This window comes from Typopeltis vanoorti, chromosome 15 (genome assembly GCF_054136105.1).
Source record: "Typopeltis vanoorti isolate ZY-2024b chromosome 15, IOZ_Tvanoo_1.0, whole genome shotgun sequence".
NCBI classification, from domain to species: domain Eukaryota; kingdom Metazoa; phylum Arthropoda; class Arachnida; order Uropygi; family Thelyphonidae; genus Typopeltis; species Typopeltis vanoorti.
Window position 1 is genome coordinate 31003554 of NC_143563.1, and position 27390 is coordinate 31030943.

Below are 27390 nucleotides of genomic sequence, written 5' to 3' on the forward strand. Positions count from 1 at the left end.
TGATCTTGTTGTCTTTGTCGACAACGACATCTCTGTGTGCATTATTTTATATTATGCTTTGATTATGTATACACTTTTCAGATGATAAGGTTGACAATAACACATTATTTTCAATAATAATGATAATAATCATTATGATTGAAACTGTCTGATTTAGCTGACCAAATTGCATCTTGTATTGGTTTAAAAGAGTCTTAAACGAATGCAAAACATCAAAAGACAATAATAATGGTACAACAAGATGAATGCCATGTCATGCCAGCTGAGGCATCACCTGGTTCAACAAGGCACCTGCTGTTTTTGTCTAGAAATCAGGGTAAAGTTAAAAGATATGCTATTGGAACAAATTCACAAAAAATGGCATTGACTGAAGAATTAGATAAGTACCGCATCATCACAGTAATTGGTGTTGCCGAAACAAAGAATACAAAAACAGGTGAAATTCTTCTAAAGAACATTATATGCTAATGAAATGTTATATTCATGCACTAATGATCAGGAAAAGGATGCAGCAGATAATATATTAAACACTAAATATGAAGGTAGTGTAGTCTTCTTTGATGGCAGGCAATTTCAAGTGGAGTAATGCACACAAAAACATGACTAGGAAATTGATATTGACTTATTTTCCCTGTGGACCAAAAGAAAGTTCAACTAAGGAAAATGTGGAAGAATTCTGTGATTCATTAGAGAAGACAACTGACATAAAGGAAATAAAGAAAAAAGTAATCCTTGGTTGGCAAGACATTAAGAAATGTTTTGGAAAAATTCTGAGGAAAGAACAAAAGCTGAATAATACAAGTACCTGCTGGATTTCTGTTCAGGGTATGAACTAGTCACTACTAATGCCATGTTCCAAGCATAACGATATGCACAAATTCACATGGAGAGATACCACAAGAAATAAAAACACTCTCACTGATTATGTTACTGTTGATAGTGATATCTTCATACATACTAGTTCACTATCTGATTTGGCTGACCGAATTGCATTTTGTATTGGTTCGAAAGAGTCATTTAAACCAGTGAAAAACATCAAGAGACAATAATGGTACAACAAGATGAAATGTCATGCCAGCTGAGGTATCACCTAGTTAAACAGGGAAGATTATACAGGGAATTTGAGGATCTGAAATAGAAAGTGATCATTTGGTTTTAAGGAGAACTGAAATGAATTCATATTGATAAGAAAAATACATGCAAAAGTTTTACAAAGCTTTGAAATAGGGGAAAAGATACTGTACAATGAATCAGAGTCGGACAGCTTCAGAGGTGAACTGTAGACTCAAATACAGGAATATAATACTGTATAATAGCAACATCATAATACCCTGTCTTATGATGCTTCTCTTTATGGCACATTTCTCATAAGATAGGTTTAAATTATGATAATTCCAATTTATATAAGACCGTATTCACTCATACAACAGTTGTAGCAACATAACATTGCTACGAATCAACAGTGCACAGTTTTTGTGAACTGTTTATTTACAACATTGTCGCTCACTACATTTCTGTGTGTTTTGGTGCTTTTGTGGGGAATAATAAACTTTATAATTGTTATTTTATTTTACATCCAACCCATCCCAAAGAAAGGTGATAAAAGTCAACCAATGAACTTCCAGCCAATTGCTCTCAAAAATTATGGAGAAGGCCATCAACAACCAACTCTTGAACCATCTAGAAACATACCAATTAATCAGTGACCAGCAGTATGGATTCTGCCACTCATGATCTGCAGCTGATCTTTTTGCTTTCAGCACCCACCTATGGACTCAAGCCATGGGAAATTTGGAGAAACTCACATGGTTGTCCTCAACATTTGAAAGGCATTTGATTTGGTTTGGCACAGGTTCCTACTTACCAAACTGTCATCCTATGGTCTGCCTTCCCCACTCTGCATCTGGATTGGCAACTTTCTCACTGGTCGCTCACTTTGTGTCATGGTAGATGGCTTACTCTCCTTAGATTTCTCCACCAGTGTAAGAGTATCCTTGTATATAAACAACCTACTCTCACATATTTCCAATCCTATCCATAGCTGTGCTGATGATAGTACACTCCATTCCTGCTTTTCATTCGACAAACCTGTTAATGCTCAAGTATTAGAATCCTCAAGATCTACCAACACCAGGGACCTGAACTCAGATCTCCTAGCTATATCCAAGTCTGGTAACCTTGTAAACTTCAAACCAAAGCTCAGTTCTGTCAGATCTCTCACAAGAAAGAGCTCGCATCCCTCCCCTTTACCTTTAGTAATACTGAGATATCCAAACACAATCAGATTTCTCTTTGAATGACTTGCACCTCCGATCTTTCCTGGCACAACCGTATTTCAACTATATCTTCTGCAGCCACCAAAAAATTTGGTGTATTTTTTTGCACAAGGCACTACTTCATACCTTCACAGCTGCTAACTCTATCCAAAGCCCAAATCTGCCCAGCTATGGAATATTGTTCCCATATTTGGGGTGGTGCACCAAAATCCTCTCTAAGATTGCTTAATTCTATCCAGAAGAGGCAATTCAGTTAATTAATGATCTCTCTCTCACAGAACCACTTCAATCCCGGTCTCAAAGACAGTGTGTCTTTTTCATTTTCTGTCTTGTGCCTCTTCTACAGATACTTTCATTGAGAAGTGTTCAAACCAGTGCCTAAAATGAGTTTATAACCCAAATTCTATACTTAATTAACTGTGTTCTAATTTCTTTTATTTATTGTTTTTACTTTTATTTTTATATAAGAATACTCTTGTATACAGGGTGTTCGGGATAAATTTGACATATTTATAATTAATTATATTTTTCCGTAAGTTACATGTATTAACACACACTTCTCTTCATTTAAAAGTTTGGACCCTTCTTCATTCATATACAAGATGTCAGAAAGGATGGATAGCTGGAACCCACCTGAATCATGGAAGAGAATAACTTGTATCATGATGATTCGTGCCCGCCATCAAAATAAGGATATTACGACTGCTGCCCAATGCTCCCTGAATACAGTAAAAACAATCAGGCATGAACTAGAGACTTGCAATGGTGACTACGAGGATGTAGCAAGAAGAAAGATCCCTAGCAGACGATCTGATTGCGTTCGTACAGCAGAATTCCTCGCAAATCTGCAGGAACAGGTGTTGAAGAACCCTGGCATTGGAATTCGGGCTTTGTTCGTGGAGTTGCTAACTGTAGTCAAGCCCTGGATAACAAGGGTAGCCAATGGTAGGCCGTATGTATGGCAGCAGGATTCGGCCCCTTGCCACACCTCTGGGAAAAGTCAAAAATGGTTGTCTGAAAATTTCTACGACTTCACCAGTCCAAATGTTTGGCCTCCAAACTCCCCAGACCTTAACCCCATGGATTATTTTGTATGGGGCGCAGTTGAAAAAGACACCAATCGCACTTCCAGTAATACAAAAGCCCAGTTAATGGATAAAATTAAAACAGTTTTTGCGGCCCTTCCCAGGGAGACTGTAGCATCAGCTTGTTCGAGGTTCCGAAGCAGAATTGAAGCTGTGATCGATGCTAATGGTGGTTAATTTGAGTAAATCTTGTTGATAGTATTGTAATTAACTCTGCCTGTAATGTTTTTTTGTTAATTCATTAAATTTAATAGATACAAAGAAGATTTTCTTTTTCCTTACGAAACTGTCAAATTTATCCCGAACACCCTGTAATTTGATAATTAGATATTTTGGTTTTCTCTGGGTTTCTTAAAAAATATGATTTTCTGTTTCTAGAACAAGATGTGTAGCACGTGAAGAAAAAAATATTAGTAACTTTTTAGACCTGCCACCTGAGAAATGGGTAGAAAACTGCTTTGAAGTAAGCTTTTGCTTAATTAGTTGAGTTTTAGTATTTATTCTCTTTCATTAAGATAATAAGATTGAATTTGTCTTGTTGCTGGTTATTCTGTATAGAACAAAAATGTAGTCTACATATGTTACATGTATAAAATTATATTCTTATTACTTAACATTTTTATTCTAATATTTTTAATCGTTATCCAACTTGTGAGATTCATGCTTATTTTTCACATTTTAGGTGTGTTTCCCAGTGGTTCATAAATATCTATTAAATTCATTAGACAGATATTCACAAGAATATAGTAATTTTATTACTGCAAATATTTTGACCAGAAACTAACTGGTTATCATCAATGTATCAGCATAATCATAAGCTGCTACAGTGAATGTTAATCCTATTTACAGAGCTGAACCACATGCTTGATTTCACCTAGTGGGTGGTTACAATAAAAGAAGATTACAATTAATGCCCAAATTTAAAATTAAGTGATTTGAAATGAAATTTAATTACATAATGAAATTAATTTTAAATTTGGGCTGTAATTTTAATCTTATTGTATTATGGTTCAGCTCTGTAAATGGGATTAACATTCTTTGTTGTAGTTTCACTTTGTGATTATGCTTATGCACTGATGATGACTGGATAGTTTCTGGTCAAAATATCTGCAGTAATAAATTACTATACTCTTGTGAAATGCATGTGTCTAAAAACGTTATCATGCCACAAGTTCCATTAAAAATTCATCTATTAAATTTCTTTTGTTCACTGTCCATAGACATTAGTATTATGCCTTCTCTCTCTCATTGAAATTTGATATTTGGGATCTTTATTAAAATTTTTCAGATTATCTCAGTTTAACTCCAGAATTAATGTCATTCTGATTTGACCAAGAAGATAGTGTCTCTTTTCTCCTTCTAACAGGCTCTGAGTTTGAATTTCTCTATGGGTATATTTGTTTGCAAATTCTTAGGGCACATGAATTTCATTGCCCAAGTCAAAGATTGCCACACTACATAGGACAGACAAGCTATGGATTTGAGGTGAAAAAGAAGGAACATGTTGTAGATGTCAAGCATTTAAAAAAAAAAAAAAAGGTCTGGCCAATCATACAATATCAATCATGCAATTGATTGGAGTGCTTTCAACCATACCTTATATAAATAGAACAAAATTTTTATTTCAGACTTAAATTTTAGGTGTACCTCTAATTTTTTAGGAAATGACAAGATAAACCTAAAAAATTAAAAGTATGTCTAACCAACATATAAGCTTATCTACAAAAATTCTATGTTAGGTGGCAAAACTAGTAAGTGTATTTTTTATACTTTAACATTAATAAATATCCTTGTGTTACTGAACCTTTTTAGTGGTAAAACATTTTTTCTTTGTTTTTATTTAATGTGAATCATGAAACCTTTTTGAAAGTTTTGCAACCTTTTAGAAAGTGTGATTTTAGAAACACCAATCTCTGGATGCTCAAGAGCTCTCGTAAGGCAGAAACCTTAAGAGAGCAAAAACTCCCGTTCAGTATTAAGGAAATCGAAATGTTAGAGAAATGTGTTTTTCATAAGTGAACTCTCAGTTCTCTAAAAAAACAATCAGTTCAGCAATGTAAAATTACATAGGCAAAGTGGATACTAGATCCATCATTATTTCACAGTGAATGTGTAGAAACTATGAAAGTTTCACAAGTTGACATAAGAGCTTACAGGAATGCAATCCTTGGCATCCCCAAGTTGCCTTAGCTTGCACTACTTAAAAGACATGGGCACTGTCCAAGAATACATATATTTGCCTTTTATTAGCATTTAATAAAGGTTTCACTGGCCTGACAGCTTTATTGAACTGATTGGTTCCCTTCAGAGATTAGGTAGAAACCTAGAGAGCAAAAACTGCAATTTTTGTTCTCAAGGAAAGCTCTAAGGAAATTAAAATGTTAGAGAAATGGATTTTTCATAAATGAACTCTCAGTCGGTGCATAAAAGTAATTACTAAAAAAAGAGTCAAAGTTTCAGTTTTGCAATGTAAAATTACATAGACAAAGTGGATACTAAATCCATCATTATTTCAAAACCAGATGTAGAAACTATGAAAGTTTCATAAGTTGATTTGAGAGCTTATGGAAATACAAGTACAGTTACGTAATAAATCTACTAGCGCATATGAACACATTTGCCACTTCGCGCAGGTGCGTCTTTGACAGCCTTATTGCAGTACAGTAGTAGATGCCTCATGCAGTTAACTCATGAATGTGCTGGTAATAAATCTAAAAGACAATGGAAAAAAAATTTATGTAAGACAGTGGTATAGCCATTGAACATTTTATTGTATGTATGTAATTTACAAATTCGACTTACATAAAATTCGAATTACATAAAGGTTTATGGAATGCATTACTTACATAACTCGGAGTGTGACTGTATCCACTTTGCCCACATAATTTTACATTGCCGAACTGAAACTTTGCTCTTTTATTAGTAATTACTTTTACGCACTGACCGAGACTTCACTTACAAAAAAATACATTTCTCTGATATTTTGATTTCCTTAGTACTGAACAGGAGTTTTTGCTCTCTTAAGATTTCTGCCTAATCTCTGAAGAGAACCAAGCAGTTCAAAAAAGCCTTCAGGCCAGTGAAACCATTATCAAATGCACTAATAAAAGGCGAATATATGGACACTTGGACAGCACCCATGTATTTTAAGTAGTGCAAGCTAAGGCAACTTGGGGATGCCAAGGATTGTATTCCTGTAAGCTCTCAGGTCAACTTATGAAACTTTCATAGTTTCTGCATTTGGCTTTGAAATAATGATGGATGTATCCACTTTGCCTATGTAATTTTACATCACCAAATTGAAGCCTTTTGGCTCTTTATTTAGTAATCCCGTGTCAAATACAGTGACACTAAGTCACAGGCAGACCTAATTTTCACATGAACTAGCATGCTATCAGTACTGTCTACTGATTGTCTGATGGAATTTAGCATCCCAGGCATATAGCAACAGTCCACCAAATATTACATCCTATTCACTTTGGAGCTTTAACTCATTCAGCCTCAAAGTTGTCTGATTGAATTGCCACTCTGACTGGTCACAATTTATTTGCTATCTGCTTCTTTTTTTTTTTTTTTTAGTCCTTCTTGAAAATGTTATATATGCCATATTCTATTCTTGTCAGCTATTCCTCCTCTATTAGCCATACTTTGATTATTTTTGGATCTTCCAGGCTCTCTCTCTCTCTGTGCCACAGATGACTTTCCATTATTTTTAATAGTAAACTCCCACTATAGCAAACTTTGTTGCAACAAACTCACTTTATCACTATAACAAACTGCTGAGAAGTGCTAATTAAAGCCTTATAGCAGAATGTTATACTAAAGAAAATTTGCTATAGTAGACTATTCTTTTATACTCCCTCTGAGTTAACTCTGGTTGGAGTTGATACTTTTGTCATTTGTAAATAAACATATTTATTTACAAATAAATGTGGTCTTCATCTTGATTCAGAACTTGACTAGGATAAACATTAATCCCAGTTACACCAGAAGCCAAGTTCTTGGGACTCATATTTAGCAGAAAAAACAAGTGCCATAAAGCAATGAACATTATATGCACCCTATCTTCCTCATAGTGGGATGCTGACAGATGTTCTTTGCTTTGTTTAAGTACAGGGCATTGAAAAGATCAAAACTTGATTATGGTTCCCAAGTCTATACTTCTGCCAGGGGGATTACACCGTAATGGCTAGACCCTATTCACCATCAAGCCATCAGAATTGAAACTGGAGCATTTTGCATGTTTTATGAATTTTAATACTTTTTATTGTTCTTTTTACATCTGTTTTATATCCATCTTTTACATTTGTTTTTTTACACTGATTTTATGGCATTTTACTATATTGCCTAGTATACTTTTAAAAATGCTTCATTTCTGAATATTGTTATTATTTCAATTTTTATATATAGTTTTTAAACCTATATATGCCACTCATTTATTACATATGATCTTAGCACAACATGAACATAGATGTTCTTGTGCCATTAACCACCTTACCAGCCATTATGGATCAAATATGCATCCTGATAAGCTTTGTATCCATCATATATTTCAATATAATATCAATGGTATTACAATTTTAATATGCACTTTGCATCCATGGAAATGTGGACATATATATATACATCCTGGCCGGTAGCATGGTTAAACCCAAAAACAAACAAACAAGCTAATGCCTGGAAGAAGGTACAACCATCAACATCAACATCTGATAATTCTCCTTATGAAAAAGTTGGATGGCTTTACAGGATTTAATATATCAAAGGAGAAAGAACTTGTTGATGAGTTGCTTGAGTATGCACAAAAAATGTTACTGAACCTACTGCCAAGGGCAGTAGGTTCAGTAACATTTATAGCAAGCAGTATACATAAGCAAGCAGGCATAATGAAGAAATTTTGGTCGTGTACAAGCATTGAAGAAGAAACACTTGTTCTTTATCACAACACTGACTCTGAAATTATAGATGTAATTTGGAATTCTGTAAAAACAGTGAAAGCGATGAAGATGAAAGAATTACTATTGTCAGTTTATTGAGTTGACAGGTAAATTAATCAAAGAGCTGATGTTCCCTTTGGAGCAAGAGCGATTGAATTTTTATTTGATGTATGAAAAAATACACAAGGAAAGATCAAAGCACACTAAACTACTTCACTTGAATGAATTGTATATAAACATAGCTGAGAAGAACATGTGTCAGAACACTTACATCCAATAATTCTCTGGCTTTAAGTACTGTGGATGTATCCCTTTGCAACATCACAGATTCATGATGAATCAATTAACAATGAAATTGACAGTAATCTAATTTTGACAACTCAACTTCCAGTAGCCATGGTATTCAACACAAAATACGAGGCTAATCTTCTTGAACGGCAGGCAGTCTCAAGTAGAGTGATGTGGGAAAATATCAGAATGGGGAATTGGACAATGAAACTTATTTGTGCCTATGGTCCCACAGAAGGTTCTACTAAGGCAGAAGTGGAGGAATTTTTTGAGGCTTTAGAAAAAGCAACTGACACAATGAAAAAGGAAAAGTTGGTCCTTGTTGGGGATCTAAATAGCAGAGTAGGAAATGATTGTGAGACATACAAAAATATTTTGGGAAAATTTGGAGAAAAGAGCAAAGCTAATAATAATGGCAAATACCTGTTGGATTTCTGCTCAAGACATGGACTGGTTATTACTAACACCATGTTCCAACATAAAAATGTGCACAAATTCACATGGAGAGAAGAGGCTAGGAATAAGAAAAGTCTCATTGACTATGTTATTGTTGATAGTGATGTTTTCTCCCTGGTGCAGGACACCAGAGTGTACAAAGGATTTGAAATTGGAAGTGATCACTATTTAGTCTTGAGCAGGATAAAATTGAATTTCATATTGAAAAGAATAACATGTAAGAAAGTTTTAAAGCGAATAAAAGTTGAGCAGCTCTCAGATGTGAACTGTAGACTAAAATATACAAACATTATTCAAGAAAAAATGAAAGAGTTTGAGAACAGGAATTAAAACTTGGAGATTCAGTGGCAAGTATTGAAGAAAGCCCTGATTGATTCAGCTAGCGAGGCATGTGGTGAAGTTTTCTGCAAGGATAGAAAAATTAGAACTCCATGGTGGACACAGGAAGTTAAAGAGGCAGTGAAGGAAAAGAAGAAAGCATATCAAAAGTTCCTGGCAAATAAGTCAGCTTGTGCTCTTAGAGAATACAGAGACAAATGTAAGAAAGCTAAACACTGTGTAAAATTAGCTAAACAAAAGTCATGGGAGGACTTTGGCAAGAACATAGAAAATAAATATCAAGAAGGTGGTAAGATATTCTGGAGGTTGTTTAAGAAGCTTAGGAATGGAGGAAAGAGTGCTGTAAAAGGAGTTAGAGATGATAAAGGTGACATGAAAACGGGAGAAAAAGATATCCTTGAGGTATGGAGTAATTACTTTGAAAAACTGCTAAATGAAACATGCAGTGATGACAGCACAGTGGTAAAAAACACTGACCAGGCATGCAGTCAGGAATACATATCCATACTTGAAGTAGAAAAAGCCATCAAAGGCTTGAAATGTGAAAAGGCCACAGGAGTAGATGATATTCGACCAGAAATGCTGAAGTATGGTGGTATAAGAGTCTTACAGTGGCTGCACTCCATAGTTCAGAAGGCCTGGAGAGAGAGAGAGAGGAACGAATTCCTGATGATTGGAGTAGAGTTCTAATAGTACCCATATATAAAAAGGGAAATAAAACTGAATTTGAGAATTACAAAGGTATTTCCCTACTGAGTGTTCTGGGCAAGATTTATGCCAGTGATACTTGAGAAGAATTGTGGAAGAAAAGCTTGGTGAAGAACATGCTGGATTCAGGCCAAATAGAGGCTGCCAGGATCAGATCTTCACTTTACGACAAATAGGTCAGAAAGCATGGGAATATAACAAAGATCTGTACTTAAGTTTTGTCGATCTGGAAAAGGCATACGACAAGGTGCCAAGAGAGAAGCTATTCAATACACTACGGTTATATGGTGTCAATTGGGCATTATATCAAGGAATACTTAGTCTTTATTTGAGTTGTAAGTCAGCAGTTAAAATTGAAGGAAGTACAGGAAGATGGTTTAATGTTAAATCTGGTGTGAGACAAGGATATACATTATCCCCTCTGTTATTCATTATCTATATGGATCACATTATGACAGAAAGTGGTATTAAACATGATATCAGAATTGGAGATGTTAATGTCAGCTCTTTGCTTTATGTGGACGATGTTATACTTCTAAATAAATCTGCTATAAGTTTGCAAGATTCCCTGACTAAATCGAATAACTATTGTAATATGGGTAGAATTGTTGAAAATGTCTACTGTGTTGTGAAGCAGGACCTGTGGAACAAGTAAAACATTTCAGCTACTTAGGCACGATTTTTACTGAAGATGGTAAATTAAATATGGAAATAGACAACAGAATCAACAAAGTTGGTATGGTAGGTAGTCAATTGAATAAATTCATATGGAATAAGAGAGAAATTAGTCGGAACACTAAATTAGCTGTAAACAAGACACTGTTCAAACCAGTTTTAACTTGTGGATCTGAGAGCTGGGTCAGAAGTAAAACACTTGACCAAAGACTAGAGGCTGCAGATATGAGAGTCCTGAGAAAGATTAGAGGCATGAACAGATGGCATTAATGGCAATATCATATTAAAAACGAGGATATTAGGAAAGAACTTGACATTATCAGCATCCAGGAATGCATTAGCAGAGCTAATCTCAGGTGGTATGGTCACTTAAACAGAATGGGCGAGGAAAGATTAGCAAAACAATTGTTCTCTGCCAGGTTGGCAGGAAAACGACCCAGAGGAAGTCCAAGATATAGGTGGATGGATACAGTAGCAAGTGTCTTAGACGATAGAAATATAAGATCTGATAATGTTGGAGTCTTGGCAAGTAACAGACTGATTTGGAGGAAAATTGTAGATAGGAAGTTAGTAATGATGTAAATTTTTTATGTAGTATTATCATATCCTGTACACCCCTTGAGGGTTCATGTCAGCAATTTGATGATGAACTTTCAGACCTTTGTGTATAGCTCTATAATCCCATGAAATTTAAATTGTGCCACTTTGGAAATGGTACTGCTGTATTGCAGCATTCTTTGTAAGTAGTAGAGTAATATGCTATACTGTACTGATAAACCTGTGTCACTTCTATTTTGTACTAATGTATGTATTTCATTAAATCATTTAATTCACATTTAATATTTGTTTAAGCTTGTAGTTGGCCACCACTCAATATCGGACACCTGTTCATGGTGGAGGGGGACCTCCCAGTTTATTAGCTCTTTTCTTTCTTCCTCTTTTTCTCGTATTCTTTGCTCTACTTTTCCTGACACTTTTTCTTTTTTTAAATTCTGTCTTGTGGTCCACCATCACTGGAATTTAACACCCTACCACTATGTTTGCTGTGCAATACAACCCATGAACATTTCTTGAAATGGAAATTTTGGTAGTCTTGATAATTTCAGCATACCTGATCCAGTTGCATGATGTGTTACAGTCTTACTTCAGAAACAACTCTTGAAATAATCCTGTTGAATGAGAACACTCTTGTCCAGAAAATTATGGCAAACACATTACTGGAAGAAAACTAAAGATGCCCTTACAGAAAAAACTTATGCTTCTGTATCTATTGAATGTAAATTAAACACAAGAACTGACCCTGACATATTGGATGATGTATTAAACATTTTTCTAGAGAAAGAGATGGCCATCCATACTTCCCAAAATTGATTAACAAACACAAGCCAGACAAAGGCAAGTCCTCAAATCTCTTAGAAATTAGATAAGTCTACAAAAAAGCCAAAAGAAAATTCTTATAGTAGAACTGTCATACATGCTGCCAAAATATCGACAATATCAAGATTATTCTACAGAGACACAAACTTGTCAGTTTACTACTGCAGGAGACATTTAAAACCTTAAGGTGTTTAACTATTATTTGTAAGAACAGAACTGGAGATGGATTTGCTCATGGAGGAGTTGCCATCCTTGTATGCAACCTTACTACTTTTTAGCACATTCATCTTAACACTGTTCTGGAAGTAGTAGTCTCCCCCTCCCCCTTTCCCCCCTTAATAAGACACAGTTCATTCTTTCATGCCTACCTGCTCGTATTCTGCATTAGATCACACAATTTGCTTCCCTGCAATTCTTCCACTCTTCGTGTGGGATGTTGAAGAGAGCATATACGAAAGCAGTCATTTCCCTGTGCTTTGTACTAGATCCTCACAGAAGCTATCCTCTCGCTCAAAGATTCCCACATGGAAAATGAATCAGGCTTCCTGGAATCTATCAGTGAAGTGATGTATATAACAGATTATTGTTCATGGAGCAAAAACTGCAATTCCAAAATTATCATCTGAGTTTTCACAATATCCAAACCCATGATAGAATATTGAGTTCCATCATGGCTTTGGATATGATGGAACCCTGAGTTCCAAGCACCCAAAAAGATTTATACAAAGCATAGGGTATATTTATGACATACCCTGCTACATCAAGTTTCATAGCTTGCTCATGCAAAGCACATTATGGTAGACATCAATGTCAAATACTATCTTGGATCCAATAATCATCATCTGTCAGTTACGCAACAGTGCATAAGTTGAATGGGTGGAAATCTGGAAAATGAAAAGTAGATAGAAAATATATAGAACATATGAAGAAGTAGCTACTGAATCCAAATCAATTGCAGACACTTGAAGGGAAATCTTTGCAAGAATCTCGGCATCAGCTTTATATTATCCTAAATGTTTATGAAAGAACAACTGATACTGATAGGTCTTAGTTAGACACATCAGACTTTGCACCACCCTTGTACAATGGGATTATCATACATTTTTCTATCATACATAGATATCAGATTAGTGAATTGGATTTAGGATTGGCTGTCTGATAAATATTGGAGAGTTATTTTGAGAGTGGTATCAAGGAAGCAGAAGGTTACAAGTGGGGTCCCACAGGGCTCATTATTGTAACCTGTATTGCTTAAGCTTTATATCAGTGATATTGTTAATGTATTGTAAGGAATATTCAGTTGTTTGCAGATGATGTGAAGTTGGGAAGAGCTATTAGTAATAGTGCAGATATGGTAATCCTTCAGGAAGAGTTAAATAAGCTAGACAGATTGGCAAATGAATAGGAGTATCAGTTTTTTAATTGAACTAAATATACAGTCTTGAAGTTTGGGAAACATTGATGGGAGGCTGCATACTCTGTTAGAGGAAGTGGAGAGGCAAGGGGATCTTGGGGTGATGACTGGTAGAAACTTGAAGTTCAGGGCACATATTGTGAAAGTGGTGAAGATAGCAGAAATAGAAGAGTTGTGATTCTATTACATAAAGCCCTGATAAGACCACACCTGGACTATTGTGCTCAGATTTGCTCCCCAGGATTTGAAGGAGATAAATTAACCTTGGAAAGAGTACAGAGGCAGATTACAAAAGTGATATCAGACTGTACAATGTCAGTTATGACTATAGACCGAGGAAAAAAGGGCTGCAAAATTTGGTAGGTAGTGGAAGGAGAGGTGATATGAATGAAACATTTAAATTGTTGAGAGGTAATTATAGTGTTGACACTCGAGAGTTATTATTATTATTATTATTATTATTTTCAGGCCTCCATGGAGTCGAAAGACTCATCGTGGGAGGTCCTTCCTAAGAACATAAAGTCTGTCAAGACTCATCGAGGGGAGATCCCCCCTAAGAAACACAAAGTCTATCATACCACTCCTTAAACTCATTGACCGTTCTTGCTCTCACCACTCCATCAGGCAATACATTCCATGGTTCAACCACCCTCCACGCAAAGAAACCACTCCTCACCCTCTTGCTCACAGTTTCCTTTCGTAACTTCCAGGGATGGCCTCTTGTCATCACTCCTTCGCGCTGTTCAACCAAGCGAAAGAACTCCCCAGTGTCAACCCTGTAACCACCTCTCAACAGTTTAAAAGTCTCAATCATATCACCTCTCCTTCTTCTATCCACCAAACTCTACAGTCCACATTCCCTCAGCCGATCCTCGTAACTATCCTTGTACAGTCCTGAAACCATCTTTGTCATCCGTCTTTGTATCCTTTCCACAGTTAATTTATCCCCTTCAAATCCTGGAGACCAAATCTGAGAACAATAGTCCAAGTGTGGTCTGATCAGAGACTTGTCCAACGGAATGATAACCCTCTTATCTCTGCAGGTCAGTGTCCTTCTCATAATTGCAGCAATCCTCTGTGTTACCATCAACCCCAGATCTCTTGTCTCCTCTACTTCCTCCAGCATAACTCCTCCCATAGAGTATGCTGCATCCCATCGATGTTTCCCAAACCTCAAGACCTTACATTTTGCTGCATTAAACTGTATAATATGACATTGGATATTTAATCATGCCAAAGTGAATGAATTTCCATTTACTGACATTGAATTGACAATCATGTTCCAGCCTATTCAAATCATTCTGCAAGTATTTCATGTGGTAGACCAAGGAAGCCACCTCTGTATGTTGCAAAAGATAGTTGTGAGCAACAGAGTGAGGAGTAGATTTTTTCTGTGCATGGAAAGTAGCTAATCCATGGAATGCATTACCTGATAGGGTGGTGAGAGCATGAACGGTGAATGAGTTCAAGAAGTGGTATGATAGACTGTGTTGTTTAAGATGGGCCTCCCATGATGAGTCTTCTGACTCCATGAAAGTCCTGAATGATAATAATTTTCCCTGCTCCTATGGAATCTCCCCTGTGCTGACACTCAAATTATACAGCCAAGTCAAAGCTGAACAGCCAGTTTCAGCTGAATGCTCTTTTAGCATCCATGCTGATATTCTATCAGTCCATATCCCCAAATTCATATTCAAATTATAAAACAGCTCAGGTGCTTCCTCCTCATACACCTGAGTTTCTTCCTTCGGTATAGAAGTAACAGAGCTCTGTTATATACACCAGGTTGATAGCTTTTAGAAAATGGTCACTCATTAGGTGAACAATCTCTTCTGCATCTGCAACCTGCATTGCCAAGAGTTATTCTTTCACATTCATTTGTTCTTTCTTTTACTTGCATAACAATAGAATTCTTTTGAGTTGTCTTTGGCTTGTAGAGCCAGTTTCGTTTTCATACTCACTTAGCTTTCCATACAATAGTTGTAACTCTTCTAGCCTGCACCTTATAATTTTCCTTGCTAACACTATCCTTGTGTACATAGTATTCCATCCGCATCCTCTCTTTCTTAAGAATCACTTTCTTAATAAAATTGCACAACCATTTACTCCCACACTCCCTGTTTATTCTTCCATCTATAGGGATACATTCCAATATTGCATCATTGATGTGTTTTTAAACATTTCCCATGCACTGCTGATATTCTCCCCATCTGGCAACAGACACTGGGATCAAACCTGGTATTCACCCCTTTTACATAAAGTATTATTAAATTTCTGGTGTGTACGAAGTGTGGCTATTAAATAACGACACATGGTGCACTGTGAATCGTGCTTGATGCTGATAATGTTCTGTTCTCTGAGCATGAGAGTATTCCTCTTTGGCAGGTGTAAATTTCCTCATGCAGCATTCACTTTTCCAGCTAAGGAAGTTGCATATTCCATCATTAATCTACCTGCTACTGTTTAATATACACAGGGTAGAGCACTTTGTGTATTTCTTACCCACCTATTCTAACAGTTCGAAATCTGAGACTCTGTTGGTCTCAGATTTTAACCGTTAGACTGCTGTTTTTCCTGACCATCTTGTCTCCAGTCATATTCCCCTTAAATGCAGTAATTATACTTCTGAGCAACATGTTGTTCAGTCTCTCCTTGTACACAAAAGAAAATGACTACCAAAAATATAGGAATTATTCAGATTCCTTGATTTATTTACAGGTGCCACGCCTCTCCTGTGTATGATCTACATTAAGTAATAACTTGGCTTCATAGGAACCTAATTAATGCTCTAATAGTACAATTCATTCTATCTGTGTAGGCCTTTTTTCATATCCCAAACCGAATTTGAATATTTGTACTTTCTTTCTAATGAAGGAACAAACTTTTTATTAAAATATAAATAAACGTTTGTCAGTTATGTAATGTTTTGAAATTAACATTTTCAGGCAGAGGGAGTATACTATTGGATGACAGTGTCAGTTGTGGTACAGCCTTTTACCAAGTGGGAACAACAAAGACTACCATTCCTAAAGAGAACACTTTTATTGGCCCACGTCCGACATACTAATCCACAAGGAACAACTACATTAAGTGATACTCAGCCAAAAGACTATAGTGTATACAAATCTTCTCTTGTGTTTTTTAGTCTTATAAATAGCCTTTATACACTATTATTTAAGGTAAGTGGTTGTGGAATGAAGTTGTTTGATTTTTGCATGCAAGTTACAAAAGCAAAAAATAACAATAATAATAATAAATAAGTCCAAAAACTTCACTTATCAGTATTACTTTTCTCAAGAAGTACGTTATTTTGTACATGCTTCTGAAATTATTTTTGAGGTGTTTAATTTCATTATTTAAATTAGACTTCTGGTATACTAATATGATTTGAGAAAAGTGTATCTTTTTAAAAATAATATATTTTAATCTTTTTTTTTTTTTTTTACTGTGCTTTACAGTTGGAACACCAGGTATATTGTGCCATTCAATAAAGTTCAATGAGACACATTCAGTAAATTACACTTTCCAACAAGATAACTGGATCAAAATGTAAATTTTATATATTTTGGGTATTGAATTTAAAAAGGGATTTTTTTTTTTTTCTCTGTCATATCAGTTTCTTTGTTATAAGTACATAAATTTCATTAAGCATTATTCAGTGATTAAAAAAAAACAAAAAAAAAACTGTATTTTGAAAATTGAATATAACTAGCCAAAATTCAAGAATTTGCATATTTTACTTTATTTATAAAAAAGTTAAAAAAATAATATTTAAAAATAAAAGATGTTAAAAATAAATACAAAAGTGCTTATACAATCATAACAAAAATTAAGGAAACAACTACCATGTTAGAGTAAAACTTCAGTTTAATATAAATCAAAATAATCACTAGACGTTTCGACATTCACATTGTCATCTGGAGTATACACATATAAACCAAGAAACAAGCTGCACTACAAACTACATGGTATGCTAGAGTTACATTGATTTGGTCAACTGTTAAAACTATTGGCCTGACTTCTGGTGGGAAAAAAAAACCTTACTACCTCAAAGCTAGAATCCTGTTATTATTATTATTATTAAGAGACTCGTACAGGGAGTCAAGGACTCATTGAGGAAGGCCACATACTACACTCACCAACTATCATACTTATTCTTGAATTCATTCATACTGCTTGCACTTACAACATTCAATGGCAATCCATTCCAATCACACACCACCCTATGAGAGAAAAATCTAGCCCTCACTTCATCCCTTTTTAGCGGCATTCATTCTCAGGTTCCAAGGATGACTTCTTGTCCTTTCCCCATCCTCCATAAATTGAAAAATTCCATCAATTGAAGTAAATGTAAAGTCATTCACTTTGCCTTGATTGGATATCCATTGTTGTATTATATTGATGGGAATATGCTTGAAGAAGCTGAGGAGGCTAGGGATCTTGGAGTGTTAGTAGATAGGAAGTTCAAGTTCAGTGGCCATGTAGCAAAGATTGCAAATACAACTTAAAAGATAATTGCAATGCTGAAACGAACGTTCACATGTAAAGATAAGGATGTCATTTTACCTCTTTAAAAGGCCTTGATAAGACCTCACTTGGACTATTGTGCACAGATCTGGTTTCCATTATGACTGACATATTGGAGAGAGTGTAAAAATAATATCAAGATTATGGAATACTGATTATGAAGACAGATTGAGAATTTATGGACAATAACAAACAGGAGAAAGAGAGATGATATGATTGAGACTTGCAGATTACTGATTACTTTTCCTGTCTTTGCATCATCAGCAAATAACTGTATATATGCTATTTGCTGATGATGTTAAATCCAATAACATGTTAAATCCTTCCCAATATCATTAATGTAGAGATTGAATAACAGTGGACAAGCACCGATCCTTGTGGTACACCACTGGTTACCTTAAATCTTGCAGGCTCACATCCCCCATATACTACATTTTTAAATCTGTCATTCAGCCATCCTCTTATCCACACTAATATTCTGTAATCCAAACCCATATTCTCCAATTTATGCAACAGTCTTACCATGCTGTATATTCTGTCAAAAGCTGTAGCAAAAGTATCATGGTGTATTCCCCTTGTCTAGTTCATTGGTAACATTGTTATAGAATGTGAGCAAGTTGCTAAAATATAACCTTCCCTTAGTAAATCCATGTTGCTCATTGCAAAGTAGAGATTCACTGTCAATGCAGAACATTCAGTGTTACTATTTTACTGTGAGACAAGATGGTTATCACAGGGAAAACGTTTACGTTGTTACAAATTAAGAGATGAAATAGAGCAGTCTTCTTGGAAGAGGAAAATCACAGAGAAGTTTAGAGACCACTTATTTGTGATGAAATTGAGCTACTTGTTGGACATATTTGAGAAACTAAATATATTAAACCTGCAACTCCAAGGGAAAAATATACATATCTTAGAGATGAGTGACAAAGTTAATGCTTTTTGTAAAAAACTAGTGTTGTGGAACAAAAAAAAGGTAAAGCAATCTTCTTCTTCTTCTTCTGCAGCTTTTCCCACTTAAGTAGGGTTGCTATTTGTGATGAGTCTCCTCCACAACCTCCTGTCTTGGGCTGTAGCCACATCCAAGTTCTTCATCCTCAAGTCCTCCTCCACCATCTCCCTCCATCTCTTCTTTGGCGTCTGTGTTTCCTCCTCCCCTGCACTTCCATCCGCATGACCTTTCTTCCCACATTCTCTTCCTCCCACCTCATCACATGACCAAACCATCTCAATCTCGCCTCTTGTATCTTTGCTCCTAAGTTCATAACTTTCACCGTTCCCCTTACATAATCATTCCTCAGATGATCCTTTCTGGTCACACCGCACATCCACCTAAGCATTCTCATCTCCACTACCTCCATCCTACTGATGTTATTTTTCCTTAGGTCCACAGTATCCATAGCATACATCATACGAAATGTTTGCAAATGTGGATGAATTTATCAAAACCTACAAGGCAGAAGAGCAACCCATCGAAATTTTATTTGCAACTAATGAAAATCATTTAACAATATTGACGAAGAATTTTAGAAACTATTTTATAATCAACGACAACATAATGGCAATGTATGAGTGAGGTTAGAAACCCATTTCAAATTACTCCTGAAGGTTTCTCAATTGAAGGAGGAACAATTTATAGACTTCACATCAAGCGGCAAAATCAAAAGACAGTTTGCATCTAAATTGCTGTTTGAATTTTGGGCCAGTTGATGATGAATTTTCTGCACTAAAGTCGAGCTTTTCGTGCACTTTTGCTCTTTCCAACATCTTATCTTTGTGAAATCAGGTTTTCTGCGGTGGTTGTCTTAAAAACAAAATAAAGGTCTCAGTTAAATATAGAAAGAGAACTAAGAGTGTCAATTTTCAATATATCACCATCATATGAAAAGCTTTGCTCTGAAACACAGGCCCAAGGAAGCCATTAATTTTTAGATTCATTGTTATTGTTTAGTTTTAATTAGTTGCTCAGTATATTTTGCAATATTGATATGTTCCTGTAAGCACAACGAGTTTATTCAATACAATGGATTTTGTACATTTTATTATTTTATTTTCAGAGTGTATTTTATGTTTTTATATTGTTTTTGTGTCAATAAATAGTTTTAAATGCTTTTGTTTCAGTAAAGTAGTTTTTCCTTTGATTTCCACTTTCTTCATGCCCCTCCTTTAGGTATTTCATGCAGCCCTTTGGGGGGCATACCCCATAGGTTGAGAATCACTGCCCTACACCAAATTGATTGGAAAAGTACCTGTTCTTTACATCATACAAAAACCTGGTATGAACGCAAATTTAAAGAAGCCTGTGAAATTTTGATTAACCATCCTTAACAATCTTAACAATAATGGTAGCATAAAAATCTCAATAATTTGAATGATACACATCAGCCCACTTAGTTCTTTGAGTTTTCCAGCAAACCCTGACTTTTGGACTCTAAGCAATTATTTCAGCTTTTATTGGCTGCTGTCCACTCTGTTCTGTTTTAATTTATATGTATACTTATATGAGTAACAGAGTGGATAGTAGCCAATAAAAGTAAAAGGTTATAAAAATAAATTAATCTAGAGAGCAACATGTTCACACAAAATTAATTTATTTTTATAACCAAATAGATAATAATAACAACAGAACTCTAGTTTTACTATTTTACTGTGAGACAAGATGGTTATCACAGGGAAAACATTTACAACGTTGCTACAAATTAAGAGACGAAATAGAGCAGTCTTCTTGGAAGAGGAAAATCATGAAGAAGCAGAGAAGTTTAGAGACCACTTATTTGTGATGAAATGGAGCTACTTGGTGGATATTTGAGAAACTAAATATAGATGGCCCTTGGTTTGCAACAGTTCAATTTATGCCGATTCACAATAATGCCGGATGCCTGCTTGTGCTTTCTTACTATAGTGTGGTCTGACTGAGAAACAACGCTAGCAGGCACTCTAGTGTTTGAGTATTTACCGAGCTACTATGACGTACATGCATCAAACCTAGTTTTACTGTTGAATCTACCTAATTGTTCTATTTCATTTTTTTTACATACATACATATTCAAATTGATAAAGCATGTAATTACATACCATGTCTGATAAAAGAAGTGCAGAAAAGTTAGCAGATTTTGGTGTTAAGAAGGTGCGGAAATCAATCACAATTGAAAAGAAGATGGAGGTGATTCGAAGAATGGAAGATGGGCATACACTTGCTAATGTCTGTAGAAGTATGAACTTATCTCCATTGACTGTTATTACAATTATGAAAAATGCAGATAGAATAAAACAGTCTGCACAACAATCTATGGCAGTACTAAATGCAAAACATGTAAGTTATAGCAGGGGTAAACTTCGTGAGCCTAATATCCCATGCATCTAAAATTATTTTAACCTTTGTTAACAAACAAATTGAAAGAGCCATAAGCAGTGAATTGAGTGAACAACAGAAAGGCTTCAGAAGAGGAATGGGAACCATTAATGCTATCCTGGAACTAAAAATACTAATAGAAAGATCACTTGAAAGAAATAGGAACATTTACATATGCTTCATAGACTTTCAGAAGGCTTTTGACCGGGTAAAACATAATAAAATGTTCGATATATTAGATAAATTAGACATAAGATCATGTACTTAAGATTATAAAAATGATTTACTGCATTTTCTGTTTGGTGTAAATCATTTTTACACCAAACAGACTCTGAGACTTCTGAAGTGAAAATAAAAAGAGGAGTTAGACAAGGTTGTATCCTTTCACTAAATCTATTTAATATCTATAGTGAGACAGTGATGAAAAAGACTGAAAAACAAAAAACAGGAATTAGTATCAATGGTATAAAATACAACAATCTTAGATATGCTGATGATACCATTCTAATAGCAGAAAACAGAAACAAATTAATCAAATTACAGCAGCTACTAATTGAAGAAGGTAAAGAATTTGGATTAGATATTAATGCAAAAAAAAAAACAAATTTATGAAAATCTCAAAAGAAAGTAGATCCGAGCCAGAAATATTCATAAACAATATGAAAATTGAACATACAACAGAATACAAATATTTAGGCACCTACTTTACTGCAAATGAAAAGCAAGATAAAGAAATGAAAATAAGAACAGCCATAGCTAAAGATGCATTCTGGAAAAATAAAGATCTGCTCAGAAGTTCTGTGAGTATCGAGAACATTAGTGTGGCCAATTTTCACATATGTAAGTGAGACCTGGATATTCAAGAAGAGAGTAAGGCAACAGATAATGGCCTTTGAGATGTGGTGCTATAGGAGAGCTCTGAAAATCCCATGGACAGAACATGTGACAAATACAGATGTCCTACAGAGAATGAGAACACAGAGATCTTTATTACAGGAAATGATCAAGAGAAAGATGAGATTGGCAGGACATGTACTGAGAGGTTCAGCAGGACAGAGGATATTAACAATTTTAGAAGGAAAAATTATGGGAAAAGGATCAAGAGGCAAAAAATGAAGGACATGGCTTGAAGATATAAGATCATGGACAGGATCACATGGCTATGCAGAAACAAAAAGGAAAGCCACCAACAGAGAGAACTGGAAGGACATGGTGCTGCACCCTCTTGCTGAGGAAGCTACATGAAGAAGAAACTTCATGAAAAAAATTGAAAAATTATCATCATTATTTGTGGATGACTTGAATCAGAAAAATGTTCCTCTTACACAGGCTGTTATAACTGAGAAAGCAAAAAGAATTTTTGAGGATCTTAAAAAGACAGATGGAGGCAAAGAAACATTTTTAGGAAGCAAAGGTTGGTTCATCAGATTTAAGTCTCGAAGTAAGTGCCATAGTGTCAAATTATGTGGTGAGGCGGCAAGTGCAGATGTTGCAGCAGTTGCTGCTTTTCCTAAAGAATTTCAAGACTGTATAGAACAAGGAAGTTATCCTCCTGATCTCATTTTTAATGTTGATGAGACTGGGCTCTACTGGAAAAAATTGCCATCACGCACCTTCATTTCCTGTGAAGAACGTTCCACTCCAGGTTTTAAAGCTGCAAAAGATAGACTTATGCTTTTGTGGGTGCAAATGTCTCAAACTTTGAAGCTTGTACCAATGTTGCTGTACCATTCACAGACACCACGTGCCTTCAAGGGTCTAAAAGCCATGCTTCCAGTCTATTGGAAATGGAACAAGAAAGCTTGGGTTACACAAGACATTTTTATAGATTGGTACACAAATTATTTTTGTCCTACCGTGCTATGCTGTAAAGAAAATGATTTGCCAGCCAAGGCATTGCTTCTCTTGGATAATGCCCCTGGACATCCTCAAAACCTTACTGAAGTAAGAACACCATTTTTGGTGTTCTTACTTCAGCAAGATTTTGAGGTTGTTTACATGCCCCCAAACGCAACATCACTTTTGCAACCAATGGATCAGGGGATTATATCAATCTTCAAAGCCTATTACCTCCATATAACATTTATGGAAATGGTCAGAGTCTTGGATACTTCAGGAAAAACTATTAAAGACTATTGGCAGTCATTCGATATTTTGAAGGGCATTAACAACATCAAGGCCGCTTGGAACGAAGTGCCAGCAAAGTGTTTGTTTAAAAGGAGCATGGCAAAAACTTCTTCCAGCATTTATTTGCATGACTTCAAGGAATTAGAGCAAGAGGAGAATGGTATTGAAGACGTTACTAAGCTTGTGCGAGAGGTAGGATTGGATGATATTACAGCTGAAGATGTGACAGAAGTCTTAGAGAGCCATGATAAATCGCTTTCCAATGAAGACTTAAAAGAATTAGCCAAACAATTAAATCAATATCCAAAGGAAGAGAAAGAAAACGAAGAAGGTCCTCTGGCCGATTTACAGCGTATCCTTGCAAGCATAGAGACATTGACTGATGAACTCTGTGAAATTGACCACGATTGGGAACAGAGTGCGAACGTAAAAAGGAGTGTAATCATATCTATTCAACCTTAAACTGAACTACTTAAAGAAAGAAAAAGAATATCTAGGCAGTTAACACTGGATATTTTTTTCAAAAAAATGGAGGTGATCTGAAACCAGGAACTTCAACATAGAAATATGTAATATCTTTTCGAAGTTTCATATTTTTTTTATATAATTTTGTTTTGTTTTTGTTATTAATAATTTTATTTTAACAAATATATATGTATGTATTATCAAAGCTTTAAATATAATAATGTTACACATACTTCATGTGCATATTTTTTGACTGCGCGGAACATAACTTTGTACCTCCCATTAAAATTGTGTTTGTTTTACGCCGATTCAGTTTATGCCCTTTTTTCAGGAACAGAAGTGAGGCGTAAACCGAGGGTTGCCTGTATATTAAACCTACAACTCCAAGGAAAAGGATATGTACCCTCAAGGGGTGTACAAGATATGATAGTACTACATGAAAAATTTACATCATTACTAACTTCCTATCTACAATTTACCGTATCAATCCGCCTATATCTTGGTCTTCCTCAGGGTTGTTTACCTACCAACCTGGCAGAGAACACTTGGTTTGCTAATCTTTCTTCGCCCATTCTGTTTAAGTAACCATAGATACCACCTGAGATTAGCTCTGCTAATGCATTCTTCGATGCTGACAATGTCAAGTTCTTTCCTAATATCCTCATTTTTAATATGATATTGCCATTGATGCCATCTGTTCATGCCTTCAATCTTTCTTAGGACTTTCATATCTGCAGTCTCTAGTCTTTGGTCAAGTGTTTTACTTCTGACCAAGCTCTCAGATCCATAAGTTAAAACTGGTTTGAACACTGTCTTGTATACAGCTAATTTAGTGTTCCAACTAATTTCTCTCTTATTCCATATGAATTTATTCAATTGACTTCCTACCATACCAGCTTTGTTGATTCTGTTGTCTATTTCCATATTTAATTTACCATCTTCAGTAAAAATTGTGCCTAAGCAACAGAAATGTTTTACTTGTTCCACAGGTTCTCCGTTCAGAACACAGTTCACATTTTCAACGATTCTACCTATTTTCATTGTCTTTGTCTTTTTATTGCTGACCTTCATACCATATCTATTACAACAGTTATTCAATTTAGTCAGCGATTCTTGCAAACTTTTAGTGGATTTATTTAGAAGTATAACGTCGTCTGCATAAAGCAAAGAGCTGACGTTAACATCTCCAATTCTGATATCATGTTTAATACCACTTTCCGTCATAATGTGATCCATATAGATAATGAATAACAGAGGGGATAATGTACATCCTTGTCTGACACCAGATTTAACATTAAACCATCTTCCTGTACTTCCTTCAATTTTAATTGCTGACTTCAAATAAAGACTAAGTATTCCTTGATATAATGCCCAATTGACACCATATAACTGTAGTGTATTGAATAGCTTCTCTCTTCGCACCTTGTCGTATGCCTTTTCCAGATCGACAAAACTTAAGTACAGATCTTTGTTATATTCCCATGCTTTCTGACCTATTTGTCGTAAAGTGAAGATCTTCACTTTACGACAAATAGGTCTTTACGACATGTTCTTCACCAGGCTTTTCTTCCACAATTCTTCTCAAGTATCACTGGTATAAATCTTGCCCAGAACACTCAGTAGGGAAATACTTTTGTAATTCTCAAATTCAGTTTTATTTCATCATCATCATCATCATCATCAAATTCCTGCCATGTACCCTCAAGGGGGTGTACAGGATATGACAGTACTACATGAAAAAATTACATCATTTCTAATTTCCTATCTACAATTTTCCTCCAAATCAGTCTGTTACTTGTCAAGACTCCAACATTATCAGATCTTATATTTCTATTGTCTAAGGCACTTTGTACCGTATCAATCCACCTATATCTTGGTCTTCCTCTGGGTCGTTTTCCTGCCAACCTGGCAGAGAACACTTGTTTTGCTAATCTTTCCTCGCCCTTCTGTTTAAGTGACCATTCCACCTGAGATTAGCTCTGCTAACGCATTCCTGGATGCTGACAATGTCAAGTTCTTTCCTAATATCCTCGTTTTTAATATGATATTGCCATTGATGCCATCTGTTCACGCCTGTAATCTTTCTCAGGACTCTCATATCTGTGGTCTCTAGTCTTTGGTCAAATGTTTTACTTCTGACCCACCTCTCAGATCCATAAGTTAAAACTGGTTTGAACACTGTCTTGTATACAGCTAATTTAGTATTCCGACTAATTTCTCTCTTATTCCATATGAATTTATTCAATTGACTTCCCACCATACCAGCTTTGCTGATTCTGTTGTCTATTTCTATATTTAGTTTACCATCTTCAGTAAAAATTGTGCCTAAGTAGCTGAAATGTTTTACTTGTTCCACAGGTTCTCCATTCACAACACAGTTGACATTTTCAATGATTCTGCCTATTTTCATTGTCTTTGTCTTTTTATTGCTGACCTTCATACCATATCTATTACAACAGCTATTCAATTTAGTCAGAGAATCTTGCAGACTTGTAGCGGATTTATTTAGAAGTATAACATCATCCGCATAAAGCAAAGAGCTGACATTAACATCTCCAATTTTGATATCAGGTTTAATACTACATTCTTTCATAATGTGATCCATATAGATAATGAATAACAGAGGGGATAATGTACATCCTTGTCTCACACCAGATTTAACATTAAACCATCTTCCTGTACTTCCTTCAATTCTAACTGCTGACTCACAACTCAAATAAAGACTAAGTATTGCTTGATATAATGCCCCATTGACACCATTTAACTGCAGCGTATTGAATAGCTTCTCTCTTGGCACCTTGTCATATGCCTTTTCCAAATCGACAAAACTTAAATACAGATCTTTGTTATATTCCCATGCTTTCTCGACTATTTGTCATAAAGTGAAGATCTGATCCTGACAGCCTCTATTTGGCCTGAATCCAGCTTGTTCTTCACCAAGCTTTTCTTCCACAATTCTTCTCAACCGTTTCTCAAGTATACTTGCATAGATCTTGCCAGGAACACTCAGTAGGGAAATACCTCTGTAATTCTCACATTCAGTTTTATTTCCCTTTTTATATATGGGTACTATGAGAGCTCTACTCCAATCATCGGGAATTCCTCCCGCTGTCCAGGCTTTCTGAACTATGCAGTGCAGCCACTGTAAGACTCTTATACCACCATACTTCAGCATTTCTGGTCGAATATCATCTACTCCTGCTGCCTTTCCACATTTCAGGCCTTTGATGGCTTTTTCTACTTCAAGTATGGATATGTATTCCTGACTGCATGCCTGGTCAGTGTTTTTTATCACTGTGCTGTCATCACTGCTTGTTTCATTCAGCAGTTTTTCAAAGTAATTACTCCATACTTCAAGGATATC

The 27390-nt window shown here is 35.5% G+C and overlaps 1 protein-coding gene across 3 annotated transcripts in view; it reads left to right on the forward strand.

The window, feature by feature from the left end:
- poe (E3 ubiquitin-protein ligase-like protein poe) overlaps nt 1–27390 on the forward strand; it is an 801929-nt gene that overhangs the window by 761492 nt on the left and 13047 nt on the right. For all 3 annotated transcript variants that reach the window (XM_090405892.1, XM_090405894.1, XM_090405895.1), the window contains 2 exons: nt 3740–3824; nt 16501–16734. In XM_090405892.1, coding sequence (XP_090262018.1) covers nt 3740–3824; nt 16501–16734 — 319 coding nt within the window. The remainder of the gene's footprint in view (nt 1–3739; nt 3825–16500; nt 16735–27390) is intronic.